This window comes from Microtus oregoni, unplaced genomic scaffold (assembly GCF_018167655.1).
Source record: "Microtus oregoni isolate MIOR12 unplaced genomic scaffold, Mior012 000122F_ref0000035, whole genome shotgun sequence".
NCBI lineage: Eukaryota > Metazoa > Chordata > Mammalia > Rodentia > Cricetidae > Microtus > Microtus oregoni.
In genome coordinates this window covers 358,940-373,306 of record NW_024544754.1, presented here as the reverse complement: position 1 = coordinate 373,306, position 14,367 = coordinate 358,940, and the positions used below count along the sequence as shown (strand labels likewise).

General features: G+C 39.1%; 1 protein-coding gene across 1 annotated transcript in view; it reads right to left on the bottom strand.

Annotated features, from left to right (window-relative positions):
- Positions 1-13,842, bottom strand: part of LOC121444404 (androgen receptor) — a 170,155-nt gene extending 156,313 nt beyond the window's left edge. The window contains exon 1 of the mRNA XM_041646217.1: positions 12,299-13,842. Coding sequence (XP_041502151.1) covers positions 12,299-13,842 — 1,544 coding nt within the window. The remainder of the gene's footprint in view (positions 1-12,298) is intronic.
- Positions 13,843-14,367: the final 525 nt, after the last annotated feature.

Sequence of the window (14,367 nt, the reverse complement as noted above, 5' to 3'; positions counted from 1 at the left end):
CTGTTTTGTGGCACGAATACAGTGTGAATGAAAAACCAGCAGAGCAAGGGAGAGAGGAAACCTGAGATGGCCTCACACTACAGTAGAAGGGATAAGAATGGGAATTCGGTTAGATGGAATGGCTGAGAGTGCTTTGGAAAACATTTCCTTTCTCACTGTAGTTCTGAAAATCTCCATCTTGTCTTTTCCCAGAAACTCTGAGGTCATCTCTGATGGAAAATGCTGAACTCAGAAGGGGAGAGATCCCTCAGAGAAGAGACCACTCTGTTCATTTCTACATCTGACCTGACATACTTTGAGTCAGCCTAGTACCTCACTGAGGTTCAGCGAGCCTCTAAAGCAAACAACATACCATCTAAAAACATGAACATGGCTAAGATTTTTGTGCTATTATTAGATAATTGCTAAGAAAAATATCTCAGTCTAACTTGCTCTTTTTTATTTAAACGGCTGTCAAACAGATTTCATATGAACAATTGGAAACTCCCACAGACTACAAGTTGCTAACCTTGGTTTTTTTAAAGTGAAGATGAAAGAGGAAGATAGACAGTCAGAATAAATAGACATAAAACATGTTTTAGAGGCCTTTTTACATCCAAATAGTAAACCCCAAATGTTTCCATCTTTCTGTCACCTCTCAGTTTGTGTTAGAAGTTAGACATGCTTCAAAGCTGTGGCACAATCTGACAAGTTTGGAAAGACACTATCAGTCAGGCACTTCCAATTTTCAGAAGAAATAGCTAAGTGGTTATCATTTGCATGAGCAGAAAGATTGCACCTTCTTTCAAAGAAGACACTGAGCAAGGCAGACTTTTGCAGCAGCTTGCTTCCACTTCCACGGTAATAAATATGCTATGTGACATCCACATTCATGGCTTAAGGGATTCTGTGCAACCAATTTGGACTTTGAAAGGTGAAAATAACACTGTGTGATACTAATAAATTTCCCTTCTTATTTAATATTAATTACACAAAGTATTGTCTTTTCCCAAGTTTTATTTCACTTTATCAATCTCTGAAATGGCTGTGTTCTGCTCATTCAACCACTTGTCCTTCTAATCATGTTGATGGAGTCATTTATTTGCGTTTTACTATCAACGGGATGAGATAGAAGGGGGATAAAAGACGGCAAATGATTGCGGAAAGGGAGCCCGCGTGATAGAGTAGAAAGGGTGCTGTCAGCTCGGAGTTTCAAGTTCAAGGTTTGACTTTGTTACTTACTATATGACTTTAAGTGTCTTACTTCATCAAAGTCTTTATTTAAAAAAAACTGGCTTATATTAAGCTAAACTGTTTAATGTTTGAAGTTCTGATATAATGCTTTTATATTTAAAAACTTTCTGTAATATGAATAACACCCATTTGCATACATGTAGTGAATTCTGACACAGGCTTTTTTTTTCTTTTTTTTTTTGCTTAACTGTTCAGTCAGATTAAGCATGTTATTTAGTTTCCATACCCATGTGCATATGGGCAGTGCTAGAAGGTTAAAAAATGTTTTATAGTTAGAAGCCAAACGTCCTGGGAGACACACAGGTTCTACGACTCCTACTTCTGTGACATGTAGACATGTTATATAAGAATCCAGCACCTATTTCTGAAAGTTGAAATAAGAATTAAATTTATTAAACCATACAAACGTCATGGTTTTGCCAGTGATAAGTAATATATACTTTTACTATTATTGCTATTGTTATAATTATTTATTCTGAAGATTGAATTCCAGTGTAAACATTTCTAAGAAAATAAGACACAGTTTAGCTGCAGAGTAGATTCTGAGTAGGTGTTGCCACTAAGTTTGCTGTGTAATCCTGGCCAGTCTTGTATATGTTGCCTCAGGCACTTCATCCATAAAGTGGTACAGCTAGCAAAGAGGCTGTCCAAATTCTTTGTACTCCAGTCGTCTAGGATTTCAGGAAATTTCTGTTCAGCTTTCCTGTAGGTTCCAGCTTTAATTAAAACTCATGTTTTCCAGAAGAGAACTATGTTGTTGTAATATCCAAAAATGTATTTGCTCTATTGGGTAGAGCAGTCTATTTGTATTGACCATTATTTAATTTCTTATTATTTAATTACTTCTTTAAAGTTTGTAAAAGAAGAAAAGGCTCACTCTTTCCCTTAATTAAGGCCTGAAAAAAAAATCACACCTTAACAATTCATTGAATTGGAATACAAAAGAAAACCTCTATCTCTTTTTGAGATTTCTATAAAATAAAAGTTGAAGGAGGTTGAGGAGAGAAAACAGATAGCCATGGTGCTCTGTAAGATCATTCTTTAACTCTGAAAAACAGGAAAGTTGAAGTCTGTACACAAGCATGAGAAGAAACTAAAAAGTTCACTGGAAGGCACAGATTTTATTAATCTTGTGATTTCTATGTCCTCCACTTTTTCTACCTACACTCTTCATCATTTTCAGGCCACCATTTTGCTAATCATTGTCTCCTTTCTTTTTTCACAGTAAACATGCCATCTGTCAATAAATACTACTGACTCATGAAAACATCCCAATCCAGCCATTTCTTACTTCCTTGGCTACCTTAGTCTAAACTACCATCATCCCCCTTTTGGAACCTGTGGTAGACTCAGATCCCTGCTTCCCTTTTATTCCATAGTCCCCTTTTCACAGAGATACTGTTATGATTGTCTTCGGTTGTGCCTCTCTCCCCATTTCTCCGCTCCCCCCTTTCTCTCTCTCTGTCCTCTTCTCCTTCCCCCCAAGTAATAAATATCCAATTTTATTCTTAACAATGTGTCTGTCCATGTGCCTCCTACCCACCCTGCCTGTTCACACTGCAGGGCTAGCTGGGACCAGCCACCCCACCATGTGTCTCCTTGCCTGGGACCAGCCACTGACTCGGGGACAGGCAGCCTGGGACTGGCTGCTCCTAGGGCCTGCTGCCTGCTGCCACATGGCCTGCTACCACTATTTGGGGACCTACAGCATTTCTGCTGCCTACTGCCACTGGGGATCTTGCAACATTTTTAAAAAATCATAACAGATACGTTGCCAGACAAACGTGCAACGTATCCAAAAGTAACAGATGCTATGAAAAAGAATTTTACTAAAATGTAAGCCAGATCATATTGTGCCGCTTTTGTTTTCAGAGTAAATCCCTAATTCATAAAAAAATATTTAGGGTGTACACCTGACTCTGATGTTGTTTTTTACATTTTTCTCCATTAGGATGATTTTGGTTATTGAGGTATGCTCCTTCCAGAACTATTCTCTTTAGTACTTTTATAATGAAGGCATGTTGGATATTTCTTATATACATTAATTCAGTTTGGAAATATTTTAGTGAGTATTTTTGAGTTTATGTTCATCATGGATATTGTCATATAGTTTTCTTTTGAAGATTACCCTTACTGAATTTTGAAACTAGAGTAATACTGGCTTCCTAGATGAAATTGGAAAGTAAATTCTAACTCTGAATCTTTAGATTTAAGTATAAACCCTGAAGTAACCCCAGAAGTCAGGAAAGTAAAATAGGGACCATTTACTGAGGGTAGAGAAAATGTTCTAGAGCAGTGTTTCTTAATCTTCTTAATGCTGCTACCCTTTAATACTGTTTCTCATGCTGTAGTGACCCCTGATCATAAAAATATTCTCCCTGCTACTTCATAACTGTAATTTTGCTATTGTTATGAATTGTAATGTAAATATATGTGTTTTCTGATGATCTTAGGTGACCCATGTTAAAGGGTTGTTCAACCCTTTAAGGAGTGGTGACCCACAGGTTGAGAACTGCTGAGAGGGCAAGATAGATAGATAGATAGATAGATAGATAGATAGACAGACAGATAGATAGATAGATTCATGCATACAGACAGACAGGCAGAGAAAGAATAGTAGGGCATATGTAAAATGAAAAGGGAAAATGAAAAAAATGAGTGTGGTTACTTTAACTGGAGAACAAGGAAGAAAGGTACTATAAAGGAAGAAAAGATACACTGAGGAGATTTGAAAACGACATAGTGAAATGTATTATTTCATAAGCTTAGTTAAAACAAAATATATGAATAAATATTAATATAGATAGAGATATAGATGGTTTGGATAGACAGATAATGTTCATCTCAAGAACAATAGATTTAGTAAGGGAAATTTCCCTTTGAGTATTTCCTTATGGAAGACTCCCAAAGCAATGCAGACTACTGCTACTGCCCTTCATTGCCTCCCTGAACCTTAAGATAAGAGCTTATTAGGGAAGACACCATACACTTTGGACACAGGACTGGAAGGAAATGAGTTGGAACTCACCTGGAAGCCTCCCTGGAGAATAGTTTTTGCAGTATCCAAAGGCAGCATGCAAGCACAAAAGACAGAAAAGCAATCAATATTCCTACCTAGCTATAAAGCTTTTTGAACCACAACAGTGACTAGCCAGTAAAATATTCTTCATGGTACAATAGTGGGCCTATTATTTTTTCTCTTATTCCTTGAATTGTTTCACTTGTGGTTATCCCTTGCTTCCCTGGGAAAAGATTCAGTTATTTAGAGGTTTAAAACAAGCTTCTGTGTCAACTGAAGTCTTCAGAGCAGGAGAGTTACTCTTGTTCTGACCACCACCCTGGGTGTCTTTCCAGGACTCTCACCCCACACTTAAGACTCTTTAAATACCTTGAATTTAATTAATTACTTATATTACTTCAGACATCTCCAGTAAAAAACATATTCTCAGCAAGTACAATGACATAATCAAGAAACTGTGAAGAAACTAGTAATTAATTTGCCTGGAGTGCTAATGTTGAATAAATAGAAATAGACTACAACCTCTGGCTTCATTGTTTGAAATATCTATGAAGACCTATAACTAATTGCTTGAGTTCAGTCATGTCTCCATTTGTTTTCATAGGGATTAGAGGAAGCCACTGGCTGACCCATTCGCCTACCCTGACTCAGGAATTCTTTAAATAATGATATTTAAAATTTCATGTATACCCCATTTCTATATATCAGTATCATTATGCTACTTTTGTTTTGAAGTTCTTTGAAAGCTGTGACCACAGAACTCTCAGTTGGGTCTCCTTTAAAACAAAAACTGTACATCTTTCTTACATATGCTGGTGCTTGATGAAAAGTGGATGATTGACAGAGGCTTGTTTTTGTCCTGAGAAAAGACTTTAGGACCTCCCACTTACTAGCCAAGAAGTTTATCACTGAGCTAAATTCCAAATCTGATAAATTTCTTTTTAAAAAGTAACTTTATTGGTGACAATCTTTTAAAACCAGCTATTTGATCAAACAGGACCATCCATTTTTCCCAGTTACTAGCAGTTCAGTGACCATTAGTAGGGTACAGTAGTTGATTATGTATGACCTGATGCTAGCATGTTAATGAGGTCAAAGTTCACTACTCATCTAGGTCATTGCTTCCTGGATGAGATGTACATCACTAAAAGGGAGGCTACTTTAAATGAGTAGAAATATATCACTTCCCCATCTAGAAATACATATGTATCATAAAAAGTGAAAACATTTACTTTCTCTAGTGGACATTATATAAAACCATAATATTATGATTTTGGCTATCTTTATAAATTGAAAAAAATAAGTATAACTGGTGACTTTTCCAGCCTAGTTTGACTCTGTTACTTTTACACATTTTTTTTGTATTTAGCAGTCAAAATTATTCCTCACTCACTTCCTAATAATTAACTTCAAAATCTGTTAGCTGATACTTACACTCTTTCTAGACTTGAAATGGGTGACATTACTAGCTCTAACTGACAGCTAAGCTGGATAAAACTGATGCTTCTTCACCCAAACCAGATGAAATATTTTATTAGGGCTCTAAAACAAACCCTTGCTATTTAAACATATAAGGCATTCACATTTCTGGTACATGAAGGAAAGTTGCAAGGTATAACTCTACATTTCAAAATTCCCTATATTTCTTAGAATTGGCAATGAACAATTTGAAAAGAAAACCAAAATAAATTATATTCGTACTGAATAAAATATTGAGATAGAAATTTGACCAAAGAAATGCAAATTTTGTATTCTGAAAAATAAAAAAAGTTTTTGAATGAGGGTATAAACAGAATGCAAATTTATTCATCATAAGACTTGGGAGCAATAATCCCCAAATTTATTTGCATATTGGACACAGTCTCTATCAAGATTCTAGGTGGATCTGTGTAGGAACTGACAAGTTTATACCAAATAATATTCAAGGTTCAAGGGATCTCAAGAACCTAAGACAATATTGAAAACAGAGTTGGAAGGCTCATACCTAGTTTCAAAACTTAGTAAAAATGTACAGTAATCTAAATAATGTAGAAATTAAATGAGTAAGATATATAGACCAGTGAATACAGTTGAATGTCAAGAAATACATAACATTCCTGGTTAACGTATTTGTACAAAGAATTCTGAGACAGTTAAATGGGAAAGGACTGACGTATAAATTCCAAGAAAACTGGATACCTACATGCACAAAAATGGGACTGGACTTCTACTTCACAACATATATAAGAATTAAATCAATGATGATCTAGGGTCTAAATATAAGTAGCTAAAACTGGAAAACTCATAGAAGAAAACATAGGGATATATCTTTCTGTTTTAGATTAAGGAAAGCTTCTTAATATGAAACACTCAAAGAAAAATTCAAAATGAAAAAAGTGGATAAACTGAATTTTATCAAATTTTAAAATTTGTTCCTTCAGTGGGTTCTGTCAAGAAAGTTACAAATATCCACAAACCATAACCCATGAAAGGACTTTTCTCGAAACATATGTTTTAAAGGACTCATAATGCAATGTCGAAAAGACAACCCAACTAAACATGAGCAACAGATATGCATAGACATTTTGATAAAAAAGATAAAAACAGACAAAATACATAAAATATGTTGAATATTGTCCTTAGAAAAGTACACACTAAAATGACAGTGAGATGCTGTGTTACACTCATTCGAAAACAATAGTAACACCAATAATAATAATAATAATATGATGGGCCTGGAGAGACAGCTGAATTCTAAAGAGCACTTGCTATGCTTCTAGGTGATCTCTGATCCTGCACCTACATCAGGTGGCTCATAACCTTCTTCCATGTGATTTGATGCCCTCTTCTGGCCTCGATGCATAACCACACATGAGCATATATGCACACACAGACACATATACACAATAAAATAAAATAAAAATTGATAATAAGTGTTAGCAAGATATACCAAAAATATCGTGTTCATATAATTCTGTTTGGGTTCTAAAGTAATGTGGACACTTTTGAAACAGCTTGACATATTCTTATATGATTAAAATCATAGTATTTCCATTACTAATTATTTACCCAAAATATCTGAAACCATATTTTCACAAAAAAAAATTGTACATGGGAGATGGAGAGACAGCTCCTTGTTTAGAAGCATTCATTACTCTTGCAGAGGACCCTTGTTTGGTTTCTGCTACCCACATGGTGGCTCACAACCATCCATAATTCCATTTCCAGGGGAAAGAACCTAGTCACAAAAGAACTAGTATTGCATGGTTCTATTTATATGAAGTGGCAGAATGAGTAACTCCATAGAGACTAAGAGCAGATTAGAGTTGGGGGAGGGTAGAAGGGTGACTGCTACCAAGCACATAGGTTTTTGAGGGAGGTGAATAAAATGTTTTAAAACAGATTGTGATAATGGACCCATAACGCAGGAAGTACTATTATAAAGCACTGAAATAAGCACTTTACATAGGTGAATTATATGGATTGTGAATCATGTCTCAATTAAGCTGTTGTTGACAAAATAGAACTCTGGTACTACTACATAATCTAAGTTGGCAACATTATCTATTGACTAACAGCACTTTAATGTTATAAATTTATCTGAGTGAGGCATTCTCAACTCAGATGTGTCTGGAAGACTTGCAGCAGTCAGTGTGAGAGAGAAGAGCTACATCATTCATGAGTTTGCAAACCATAATCTGTGCCCTCTCAGCTCCGTGATGAAAACACTAAATGCTACCTTTACTGAGTTAACATCTAAAACTTTAGAGTCTGGCAAGAAGCTTCCAGAAGCTTTGTGTTCTACTTCAGAGAGGGTTCCCCAAACGGTCAACAGATACACAAAATGTACCTTTCAAATACTCTGACTATGAGCAAAAGAGTTAACAGAACATTAATCCTTTCTGGCTTACTTGAAGTTATGTGAGTATTAGCGAATAAACTGGAAAATACTGGATATGCATAAAAATGTACAATTATATACCACAAAGGACAGCAAAGGGGGGTAATTGTGTAATAATTCACAAGTCAGTATTTAAAAGTAAATGCTGTGTTTAGCATAAGGATAATGAATTTCACATAACTTGATGAAGTGTTGACAGTGTAACTGAAGGATAGTGATTTTCTAACTAATTTTTTTGTTTACCAATGATCATTTGCATGTTACCTGACCACCCTCACTGAAGATGAGTGCTGATCTAGACATATACAAAAGATGAATAGATACTGATCCAGACAGTTTTTGGGAAAGGGAGAGTATAATTATTCTCAGTGTCTTAGAGAATATCAATAGGGCCAACAGAGGGGAAAGGACACAGATTAAGATAGGCTGTGTAGATAGCTCAGTGCATAGGGCCCTGGATCCAAATCCCAGTATTACAAGGCAGTACCATATATATATGGTATATATATTATATTATATTATATTATATTATATTATATTATATTATAGACAGACAGACGCAGATACAGACACACACATATACACTTTCATCCAGGATGGGGGCAAAATACTTTAGTAAATCTTCAATTTATGCAAGCTCTGTCACATGAGTTCCCCAACAACTGTTGATCCTTTCTCTAATCTCAAGGTAAAATATCCTGCTATGAGGCTATTCTTTCTACAGTTCCTTCTTGAGATCTATTCTGAAGAGAAGTACTGGGTTCATCTGATCTTCTACCTGGCACATTTTCATTAGAGAGATTCTTTAGGGGCATGCCACAGGTGCAATGAGGAAAACAAATCCTGAGAGGTAGAAAGAGTTTATATTTCAATGTCAAAGGCATGAAATGAGTGAAAAAAAATGAGAAATAGGCATAGGTAGCATTTGAGGAAGCTGCAGACAAAGAAAAAATGGCAGAGTTGGGGGCTGGGGAAAGATTTCCTTTTTATGCCCTTACAAACATCACAAAAGGTAATTTTTTGTTTGCTTTTCATTATTATTATTTTTCAGTATCCTGAGTTCAGATGTGATTATAGAGTCTCTTGCTTTGTTCCATCTAATCTGCATTCTCTTCCTTGCTTAAACAGAGCTCCAAATGAAAGCAATGATCATAATATCACCATAAATAATAATAATAAATTGTTCATGTTCAACCCAAGAATACCACCAAGAGTGGCCACTGTACGTGTACAAATCAGGAGATGAAAAAAAAATTGTTTTAAAAGGATTTATGTAAATCATATGAAAAAATTAAAACAGTGAGGGAAAAACAACAAAGAAAATTTAATGTGGCAGTAAATTCAATATATTATTTCCTAGTATCAGCTCAATGAATGAAACTCTGAAGTAAAATTAGCACTGCCAGGAAAGTACCCCAAACCAAATCTACAGTTGAAAATCTCTAAGCTGCATGGAAAACGTTTACTACTGACAATACCAAGCTGAGAGAGATAGCCTACACAAGAGGGTCCTGCCATGGCTGCATTCTGTGGTTACTTTCAAATGGGATGCCAACTGACTTGGCTATTTAACATCAGGTTCTGATGAGTGGCACTCAGGAAGAACTCACTGTATGTTTACTGACTATAGAGGACAGACACTCCTTCTCAAGTATATTGATTATGAAAGCTTAGAGGCAGAAATCATTGATCCTAAAGCAAAATTTTGCTTAAGAAAACATGCAACCCACTCCTTATATGACGGCTGGGAAAAATGCCTTGGTAACTAGGAAGGAGAATGTAGATGAAATGAGAAATGATAAAATCCCCTACTTAGAAAAAATAATAACAGGCAAAACTCACCAGTGCCAAAGCACTACTAAAATAATGCCTGTTGTGAATGCTAGAACAAAAAAGTAAAAAATGTTAATTTTCACTCTGCTTCTGAGTAATTTCTCAAAACCCCAATTCAAATTCTTGCATGGGCTCTTTAGGGATCTAATTTGTAAAGATCAATGTTTGCCACAGTATTGTGGTGCGAAGTTGTAGTCTTGTTTGATCTCCAAGAGAAAACAGAGCCATAAAATATCATCAGGCTTGTAAATATGACCTATTACTTTTATTTTTCCTTCTGTTCAAAACATATGCTAAACTAAGTAGAAAAAGAAAAAGAATAGGACTACCTTCAGCTTCTGCTTTCTGCTTGGTAGAAATGTTGCTGCTTCAGTTAAAAGTTAAAAAAGTTAAAAAAATCTTTCTCGTAGAACTAATAATGTTCATGATCACACACAATTGAAAAAAGGAGGAGCCCAAAAAGTTATGAGACGCTTCCAGAATTTTGAGGTTTGAAACTCATAATCAGCACACAATGCATGCCATCTAGAGGGAATGAGCTCTGGGCTTGCCTTTAAAAAGTCTTTGCCTTTCATCTAATTGTGCCTGCAAAGTCAGGGGGCAACAACAGAAAGTAATAAAGTATTTCCATTTTAGAGTTTGTTTGCATGCTGATTAGATCAGCTGATTAATTTTCAACAAAATGATTCAAATGACTTTTCTAGATCTTACAAATGGAGTTTGTCGACTCGACTCACTTAGACAGAACTTCATTGACTCTAGTAAATTCTCAGTAGTTGAGCTCAACAATTTAAAGAGTATCAATGAGGCTTCAAAGTATAATACTCATCCTAATAGAGAAGATATCCCTCCCATTAAGAACTGAGATAAAATCAGAATACTCACTATATAAATGCTAGGAAGTGTTTTTCTTCACCTGGTGGAAATTCAGGCTAAATTTTCAAAGCTACATTTTAAACAAACACAGAGAACTACTCCTTTCCTTCTTGTTAAGTGAGCAAGGTAGGATGGGGTATCCAGAAGACGGGATGGCTCAGGTGCCTAGCCTTAGCATCATGCTAAGTTAGGAAACACTTTAGACATTCCCACCAGTTTGTAGTAAAAGAGGGACTCTGTTCTTTAGTTGACAAGCCTAGAAATAATTAACCATACCAAGTAAATCTATTCTCATAAAATGAAGATATTTTATTCCACAGTGAAACTCATCACAAAAATAAACACTCTAACTTAACTGAAAAACTTTTAATGATATACAATGAATCTTTGAAAGTTCTGTAAGACAAACTTTAAAAACCAAATAGAATACAAACCTTGATAAGAAAAATATAATGAGGTACCTTCCTCCTCCATCCCCAGTATAAATTTCCAAGCACACTCAAGTCGCAGGGCATGGTTTACGGTTTTGTTTTGCTTGCAACACTTGTGAGTCAAAATCAAAACTGGTTAAATTATTCATTTAAGGTACATTCTTTTCTTTTAAGGTCGAATGCAAGCATGAGATAGAGACTTCTGATATGTCCTAATCTACACAGAAAATAAAACACTTTCCAAGGAGAAAACGCCCACACAATTACTCCCAACAGTCAACCAATGCTGAGAAATGCATGAGAGCAAAGTTTGCCCAGTGTTTACCACGAAAGCTACCCCATCTACCTGTTCTAAAAGTGCCCTGTTGAATTCTCTAAGCAGCCAGTTAAGTTGTTTCCAGGGAAGAAATTGCACTCTTTCACACCGGGGCCCTTAGCAACTAACTAGACGCGGCGGCTTTTCTTTCTCTGAGAATTTCTCTCTTTGAAGGATATGGGCCCGAAATTGGTTTTTGTTTTTGCTTTTTATTTTCCTTTTATTATGCCAAGACCGTGCACTGACAAGAGGGTGAATACTAACAGACCCAACTGGCCACGTTTTTGATCGTGTTTCTAGAACTTTGAGGAAAAAAGGGGGAAATAGTGAAGGACTTATGAGCGTCATTTCTGAAAATGGCTAATGCAATTGGATTTAAGTTTGGAAACATTAGTACTTGGAATATCAGAAAGATTTGAATGAGGGATTTAGACATTTGGGTGGTGGTGGGGGGAGTGTAGGGGAATCTCGAAGGGCACCAATTAGCACCCAGAAGCGCAACAAAGATTCCTGGACTTCGGTGGAACATTTCACAAGAGGACAGCCCCCAGGAGGGCTCCAGATGTAGGACAGTCCCTCCTATAGAACTGAACCGAGCTCTTTTAGAAGCCCTCGGAGTGTTCCCTTGGGCGGGATTGCCTAGATCCCCAAAACGCTAACTGCTGCTCTGTGCCCTTTGTCAAAAGTAGGCAATTTTAGGAGAAACTTACCGCATGTCCCCATAAGGTCCAGAGTAGTTCTCCATCCAAGGTCCCATCTCACTTTTGACGCAGCTGGAACTGGGATAGGGTACTCTGTTCACCACTCCAGTGGGGTACCACACTTCGGAGGCAGAGAAGTCACCCTCCTGACTCACCAGCCCCTGAGGGGGATGAGTGTAGCCATAGGGAACTACAGGCCCTGCCTCGCTCGGGCTGCTACTGCCACCCCCGCCGCCTGGCCCATATAATTGACCTTCTTCAGTTGTGAAGAGAGTGTGCCAGGAAGAAGAGGCGGTGGCTGGGGGCGATCCGGTGCTGGGTCCGACTGCACTCCCTCCGTGCAGGCTAGCCAAGTCTCCATAGCGGCATTGCGCCGCGGCCGCAGCAGCCCAGGCGCTGCCATAGTCCAGAGGGTTCTCCAGCTTGATGCGGGCGTGTGGATGGGTCGGGGGCTGGGGGTGCGGGGGCCCGGTCAGAGCCAGTGGAAAGTTGTAGTAGTCGCGATTCTGGTATGCTGCTGCCTCATCCACCACTCCGGATTTATACAGAGACAGAGTGGACGGGATCTCAAGTGTCCCAGAACTACCTGCTTCACCGCTGCCAGAACAGACCAAGCTCTCGCTTTCCAGCCCTCTGGCGTAACCTCCCTTGAAAGAGGAATACTCAGCAGTCTCTTCAGTGCCTTTGCCCGGGCCCTCGTCCAGGGGAAGACCTTTGCATTCGGCCAGTGGCGCACAAGGAGCAGGACGCACCACCGCGGGTGGACCTCCCAGGAGCGACGCGTACATGCAATCTCCCCGAAGCTGTTCCCCGGGACTCAGATGTTCCAATGCTTCCACACCCAGTCCCATGGACACAGACACTGCTTTACACAACTCCTTGGCACTGTCAGATATGGTCGAATTGCCCCCTAGGTAACTATCCTTGGAGGAAGAGGGAACCCCAGTGGCCTCCTTTGCTCTCACACTGGTGCCACTGCCTTCAGATATTACCTCCTGCTGCTGTTGCTGGTGCTGGTGCTGCTGCTGCTGCTGAAGAAGTTGCATGGTGCCGGCGTCGCTCAGGATGTCTTTAATGCCCGCGGAGCAGCTGCTTAAGCCTGGGAAAGTGGGGCCCAGCAGGGACAACGTGGATGGGGCAGCTGAGTCATCCTCATCTGGAGGAGCTGGTGGCTGCTGCAGCAGCCCCTTGCCAGGAGCTGTAGCAGTCCCAGGCTCTGGGAGGCAGCCGCTCTCAGGGTGGCCCTCGGAGGCTGAGTGCTGCTGTGAAGGTTGCTGTTCTTCCTCCAGGGCCAGGTAGCCTGTGGGGCCTCTGATGTGGGCTTGGGGAGAGCCATCCTGGCCAAGCTGTTGCCGCCTCCGCTGCTGGGGGCTAGTTTCTTGCTGCTGCTGCAAACAGGCGCCGGGAGGTGCTGTGCTTGCGGCTTCAGGGTGCCTGGGGCCCGGGTTCTGGATAGCTTCGCGCACGTTCTGGAACAGATTCTGGAAAGCTCCTCGATAGGTTTTAGATGGGGGCCGTGGGTAGACCCTTCCCGGTCCTAACTGCACCTCCATCCTTGAGCTTGCCTGTATCTTCCACTGTATTCCCTTATCCTGCCTCCTTGTTTCTTGCTCTAAAGAGTTCAACTGACTGATGATGTAGTAGCTGCAGCTAGCTGCCCACCTGCGGGAAGCTCCAGGGAAGAAAACTTGCAGGAGGAAAAAAAAAGCGCACAGATAGTCTCAAAGTATCTTGTAAAGCAAGGCAAGCGCTAGACAGGATCTGCCCAGCTAGTTCCACAGTCTGTCCCTAAATACTTGAAGAACAGATTAAAAGATGTTCAAAGCTTGACGAGAGGAAAGGAAAATCCTCTCCTTGCAGATTCAGTGTCCACTGAAGCAGGTGCAAATAAGATTTGGCCTCTTTTCTTTTTGGCTTCTTTTAGCTTTTGTTTTGCTTTCGACTACTGAAGCCCTGATTGCCTTTTCATCTTTTGATTTTTAGCTCCCAACACAGGGTAAGGGGCTGGCAGGAGGAGGTGCAGGGAGAGAACCTGGAATCCGGGGTTCTCCGGGAGTGCTGTTGCTCCTCAGTCTCTG